The following is a 6786-nucleotide window of genomic DNA, read 5'->3' as shown; positions in this document are numbered from 1 at the left end:
ACACACACACACACACACACACACACACACACACACACACACACACACACACACACACTATAAAAATATTCAATTCAATAAAATATTTACAACTTATTTTGTAAATTTTGTGTCTAAATGAGCTAAAGTTTCTAGAACAAATGTATAAAGCAAAGCTGATGCTGTATGTTTTACAAATTTCGCATACTTTGTAATAATTATAATAAAATAACAATAATACATATTTCCTCTTCTGTGTACTTAAATGTTAAATTTTCGTACAAAGACCAATCTGATGCTCACCCCTCGCACAAAACGGCCGTCTGTACCTCCCGGGAAGATAGCAGTTTCCAAATTAATACCAATTTCATCGCAGGTATTTTTGAAAGCGATCCAGTATGGATTAGACTCATCTAGCTTGGTGTTCTCAATTTTGGGATTTTTCTCTTCGAAGGAATAGGTTACATCTGGACCAGCTTCTTCGCACCAGCGTTTGATAGTAGCTTCGAATTCGTCGTGATCAACAGAAGGCGTTATACGAATGTCGAACATAGCGTTGAGCTCAGTAGGTATAACGTTAGTTTGTACGCCACCCTGCAAATAAAAACATTTAATAGGCTAAAATCGTCAAAATATCAAATAGATAGATAAGAAGTTTCATGAAAACCTAGAATGGTAAAATAAAATCTTAACACAACTATAAGGCAAGAATTAATAAAGTAAAAAGTTGTACATTATGATCAATGTTAATTGTAAGACTTATTAGAACATTAGAATACTTACTGTGGAATATAAAAATCCCAATGAACAGACATATAAAATAAACAAGTATCATGTAACGATTTGAAAATTAAAACTTATTAATTTATTTGCTTTCTTTGAGATTTTCTTTTGAAATTTTCTTTTAAATATTTATTAGCATTCATTGAATTCAGTATAGAATAGTGTTTATACAAGGGCAATGAGCATACTAACAGTGCAAAAAACTGTTTTTTAATTTACAATTTAAATTATATCTATCATTCCGTTTCGGTTCTCACAGAACCATCTTCAGTGGACGCATAATTTACTTTACTAATACATATTAATAACCGGTCTTATTTTCATTCATCAGTTGAAATACTGCTCAATTATTGCGATTTTTACTCTGATTACGTAACTCAGAATGGTAATCTATGGACATTGTAATACTAATCGTAAGTGCCAATAAGTTTTTTTATGTTATAAAAATATGAACTTAAAATTAGGTGTGATATTCTATTTGGAAATGTCTCAATGTTTCTGTTGATCTGTCAACTTCCAAATAGAATATATATCACACAATTTCAAGTTTATATTTCTATAACAAATTTCTTTGTTGGCACTCATTGCCATGTCCATGGTTTACCATTTCGAGTTATATGATCACAGTCACAATAATTAAGCAATAATTACAATAATTAAGTAATCGCAATAATTAAGTAGCATTTCAATTGCTAAATGAAGACAAGACTGATTATTAATATGTATTAGTAAGTTATGTCCACTGAGAATAGTTTTGTGAGAATCAAAACATTTGGAATAAATGTAATTTATATTGTAAATTAAAAAACAGTTTGTTACACTGTCATAGTGCTCATTGCCCTTGTATAGATACTTTATTTTTAAATTTGTATTTTATTGAGTTTTCGAAAACTTTGTTTAATTTTCAGCATAGAATCTTATTTAATATTTTATATTCTTATTCATGAATTCCTCTAAAAGAAAAAAATGACAATAACTCAATAATTTTTTAATATAAATGCTCTTATAAATTATATCTTTTAAATGATTTTTTAACGAAAATAGTACATTTTTGCATGATACCTACCCAAATTTTTGTAAGATTTACAGATGTCACTCCGCCAAGAGTAGACCCTAATTTTGCAAGATCTGTACTTAATTTTGCTTTTTCAGAGGCTCTGAAGTCTGTGAAACGATCGATTATAACTCTTAATTTTTCCCCAGCCGTGTTGTCCAACATGATAGATCCGTGACCGGGATTGCCCGCGCACTTTATTCCGACATGCCAAATCGATCTTTCTCCATAAAACATGTAAAAGTTCTCGAATGGGCTAGCCACACCTTCATCCAGCGCGAAACCGACGTTCAGAGCTTTGAAGTCTGCAGTGTGCACAAAGGCTTTCATTCCGAGAACACCGCCGATCTCCTCGTCCGGGACGAAAGAGATGTGGATAGTGCGTTGGCAACGTTGTCCGTTCAGTTTCAGTCTACGGATCGCCTCCAAATATTGTATTGCCACGCATTTCATGTCCTGGCTGCCGCGAGCGTAGATATCGCCTTGCTCGTCCATGTGTGCGCTGAATGGCGGATAGGTCCATTTGTCCTAGATCAGTTATACGATTGAGAATCAACAAGTTGATCAATGTAATTATTGTGTGAACAATAATTACATACATACTAGGGCGTGTTCGGATTCTCAGGTGCTCTCCCCCCATATAGATTTCTAAAGGGGCGTCCATTTCCAAAGAACATTCAAAGGATATCTCTATATCCTAAGAATGTTTTTTGGAATGTCAGAACGTTTCTCGAATAAAGTGTGCTGTGTGAGCCGGATGTCATCCTTGTTTAACATATGATGTCTGTTTTTTATTGCTGCACTTTCTGAATTGGTATACACAGTGCAATAAGTTGAAGTGAAACAAATATACGTTTGTTTCACTTCAACTTATTGCATCGGTTTAAAGTGCAGCAATAAAAAACAGACCATCGGTAAACAACAAGAATGGAGTAACACCTGGCACTCAGGTGGGAATCTGAACATAGTCCTGAGAAAAATGTCTGATTGGATTAACTGAAATTCTGATTGAGAATAGACGAATCAGAACTTTCTGGTTTGTCTAAAGTCTAAATCTATCAGAAGTCTAGTTGAGATAACTGAAATTCTGATTGATATAATCAGAATCTTTTATCAAATTCAGAATCTTCTATCTAATTCATCCATTTTCATGCAGATATTTTTCTTAATGCAATAATATACATCTGCAACATCTTTACCGTAAATCAAAATACTTACTTCGAAAACAGGTACAACGTCCATGTGACTGTTCAAGAGAATCGACTGCTTCGTAGGATCCGTTCCCACCCATGTTAAAACCACAATCGGTTTTTTAGGATGTACGTGATAAATTTTAACTGGTAAGTCGAGAGACTGTGCTTGTCTAGTTATGAATTCCACGCATTCATCTGAAATGAAAAACACAGTAAATTATTTTTCGCAATAAATTAATTACAGTTTTTTAAGATTTGGGAAATTTTGGGGGGATTATTTGTTTTAGATTGATTGTGTGAATCCGATAATCTCATCGGCTCGCAATTTATTTTCTGAAAATTAATTTAATTTAAATGATTGTATATTATATAGTACAATAGTTCAACATCTTAACACTCGGACCGGTAAGGCGCTTCGTTATTTCAAATAGTAAATTAGATTGTATTAGATTTAATATGGAAACTTTTATCTATATTCATGGAAAAAGGAAAGAAGGGATATAATATCTGGAAAAAAAGGTAAAGATAATGAAAAAATCAATCATAAGAGAGGTACGATCAGCGGAAAGAGATAATAATAGTGGGTAGAGTTCAAAGGAAATAAAAGTGTGCGAGTGTAATAAGCAGGTGATGATTATAGGTTGTGGTTAAAACTGTGGTCTAGATATTAAATTTAGTTTATAGTATTAGAATTAGATATAGAATAAGAAGCTATGAAGGAAAGAATGTAAATGATATATGGAGCAAAACTATAATAACTTTGAGTAGCAAGAAGTAGCAAGAAAAAGGGGTATGTAGCAACGTGAGATATGAATAAGTGGATTAAAGCTTTATATGTAAACCAAATCCCCTTCTTGACTGTGTATACTGAAGTGTAAGTGTAATAAAATTTTATTCTATACTTATTTCTAATTTATTCAGTTATCAGGATTTAAAGAGCTTTTGTAAAAATTAATTGTAAGGTAAATTAAATAATTTCTTACTATGTTCAAAACTTGCAAGTTAATTTCAGCAGTAATCGGTGTAGCAATTCCATATAATTTAGGCTCTAATTCAGTTTATTTATAAATAAGAAATCTAAAATGTGTTATTGGGAAAACGGGACTTAAATTTTAACTGTGTAAATAAAAAATAAAATAACTATAATACTTACTATGTCTAAAATTTAAAAGCTAATTGATGTATCAATTTTACTTAATTTAGGTTCTAATTCAGTCTGTTCATAAATAAGAGAACATCTAAAACATTGAGCTAGCATAACATAACTTAAATGTTGTTCAAGTTCAATATTTTCTAAAGTAATTTTCCCTGTTATTAAATAATAAAGTAAAACGATATAGGAAAATGTTACATAACAATAATAATGATCCATATCGCGGAGATGAATTCCTTCAGAGATATCAGGCAATCGTGTGATAATCGCGATAAGAGACGAGGCACTTGCTGAAGGATGGTAATTGGCTCTATTATCAATTGCAGTCTCTTATCTATTCCATCAAGAGATCAAGGAATCTATTATTTCTCAACCATATGCGTATTAAGAAATATAACGAGTCGTAAATGTGTCACGATTCATCCACAAGCCATGCCGCTATATCGTATAGATTCAAGGAAACGCGAAATCTCGTCGACCGGGTTACATAACCAGCTTCCACATTTTCATTTCGGTCGTCAATTCGCGATTCGGGACAGCCTCTGCCCGTCGAACCGGCAGGATCGTTTTGAGAATGACGACAGGGAACGCAAAGTGCCGGGCCGTGTACCCAATCTGGGTCACGCCGCGGCGCCCATTGAGTCGCCGCGACGTCGCCGTCGTCGTCGCGCTCCGATCAGCGGGAGGACGCCCGGGACCGGTTCCGGCGACATCGCGGTACAGCTCGGCGAGGTCGGCAAGACACCGCGACCGGACGTAGGGGAATAAAAATAGAAATAACATCGCACGCGTAGGGTGGGGCAACGCAATGGCTGGATAGCGTCACCGACGCTATCCCCCCAATTCGTCACCTCGCGAACATCCTCGCCTGTCGCCGGCGTTGCGGGAGCGCGGCCGGCCGATTCCCACGGGCGGACAAGTGACGCCGATCGCGAGGAACTCCCCCTCGTCGTCGGTGAATCGCGCAATTTATCTAACGAGGAAACGCGTCGTTGAGCGGCGTGCTTCGCGACCCCCGTTCGCAAACGTGGCCGGTCGGCGTGGGTCCCGCTTTTTCCTACTTTTTCCTTTTCTTTTTTTTTATACAGAACACGCACAAGTCTCGCGCTTTCTCCCATCTACAAGCGCTTTCTACGGAATCTCCAATCTCGACTTAGGCCAACTTAGACGCTGGACGCGACGCGAACTAATCCGCTCTCGCCGCTGGACGCTTTTAGACGCGCGCGTCACAGCGATCACTCTCCTCCCCCTCGCTCACGCTCGCCGCGTTTCACCCATTTTTTTCGAAAATCTTATAGAATCTCAAATCATACACGTCCCCCCCGCGATCGCTCACCGTAGTTGACGTCCGGCTGCACCGACGGTATCCGCAGGTACTCGCGGAAATTCTCCACAGCTGTTCCGTCCAATTCGGCCTGCGACATCGTTCCGAGATCGTCCGTTTTGCTTGTTGCCTTATCACCGCTTGTGATTTAGGTTCTTACCCTTGCGATCAGTGGTTACACTTCCCAATGCCTGAACGTACGTCCGTACGCCGATAAGGTGCGGGCCTAGCGTACAGACGCCTACCGTCAGCGATCGACTGTCACGAGTAGACAACGGCGAGCGGCGTCGAGGCCCGAAGCAAAGTCTCCGGCGTACCGTCGCGGCCGGAATGCCGCCGCCGCGCGCGACCACACCGCGGCCACGGCTCGCCCAATTGCCGCCGGTTACCGGCGCTGACGTCACAGCGACGCGCTCGAATCGAATAGCGCGGTTAGTAACAGGCTCCCATGCGCTCAGCACGACACCGCGTCCGCCACGTCGGAGCACGTCGTCGTCGCGTCGCGCCGCGCCGGCCGCGCGCCGGTCCGGCGTTTGAAATCACGACGCGTGGTGATACGGCGACGCGACGCGGCGCGGCGAGGTGGTATCGCTCTTGCTCCGCTCGCTTCTTCTATCACTTCCCTTTCATCCGATTCTGGAGAAAAATATGAAGTACGCGCTAGAATTTCAGTCATAGTCTAAACTTTTGGGAGTGAAATTTCACTCCCAGAGTGAAATAGTTGCGTCCGGTTAGACAGGAGTGAAATTTTCACTCTTAGAGAATGAAGATCACTCCAAATGGGCGTCAATTTTTTTAATCTATATGAATAATTTCACTCTACGAAGGGAGAGACTAAAATTTCATTCTGATAAATACTAAGTTTAGCCTTCCTAATAATCTGATCTAAAAATTGTTAGGCTCATTCGACGTGTTTTTTGCACAAAATGAATGTTGTGGCAGAAAAAAGCGTCGCTCTGTCTCGCGAAGCAAGATATTAATCATTAAAGTTGATCTTTTTAGGTCATAAGAAATTATTTCCTGAAAAAGTAAAGTTCACTCGTTGCCGGACTGGCACACTTTTCTTGGAGTGAATTTTACTCCCAAAAATTTAGAGTGTAAATTTTATGGAATTGACAGGTTCATTATATTTTCTAAAATTGTTGGACTATGTTCGAAAACACTACCCGAGTATTATTATTTTATCCTTGTTTAACATTCAATGAATAACAAGAATACTCGAAAGTACTCGAGTAATGTTTTCAATCACAGCCTCAAAGAATGAATCTCACTCTGAAGAGTGTAATCTTTATCTTTAAAG

At 38.5% G+C, this 6786-nt stretch overlaps 1 protein-coding gene across 1 annotated transcript in view; it reads right to left on the bottom strand.

Moving 5' to 3' along the window:
* The window catches only part of LOC108749986 (aminoacylase-1-like), a 7844-nt gene extending 1936 nt beyond the window's left edge, over positions 1–5908 (bottom strand). Inside the window, exons 1-4 of the mRNA XM_018489123.1 lie at positions 5499–5908; positions 3035–3204; positions 1829–2344; positions 283–573 (exon numbers count right to left, since the gene is read on the bottom strand). Coding sequence (XP_018344625.1) covers positions 283–573; positions 1829–2344; positions 3035–3204; positions 5499–5586 — 1065 coding nt within the window. The 5' untranslated portion in view covers positions 5587–5908. The remainder of the gene's footprint in view (positions 1–282; positions 574–1828; positions 2345–3034; positions 3205–5498) is intronic.
* Positions 5909–6786: the final 878 nt, after the last annotated feature.

The sequence above is a fragment of the Trachymyrmex septentrionalis genome, unplaced genomic scaffold (assembly GCF_001594115.1).
Source record: "Trachymyrmex septentrionalis isolate Tsep2-gDNA-1 unplaced genomic scaffold, Tsep1.0 scaffold32, whole genome shotgun sequence".
In the NCBI taxonomy this organism is placed as follows: Eukaryota; Metazoa; Arthropoda; class Insecta; order Hymenoptera; family Formicidae; genus Trachymyrmex; species Trachymyrmex septentrionalis.
The sequence above is the reverse complement of the archived record's forward strand: the minus strand, read 5'-3'. Positions and strand labels throughout refer to the sequence as shown.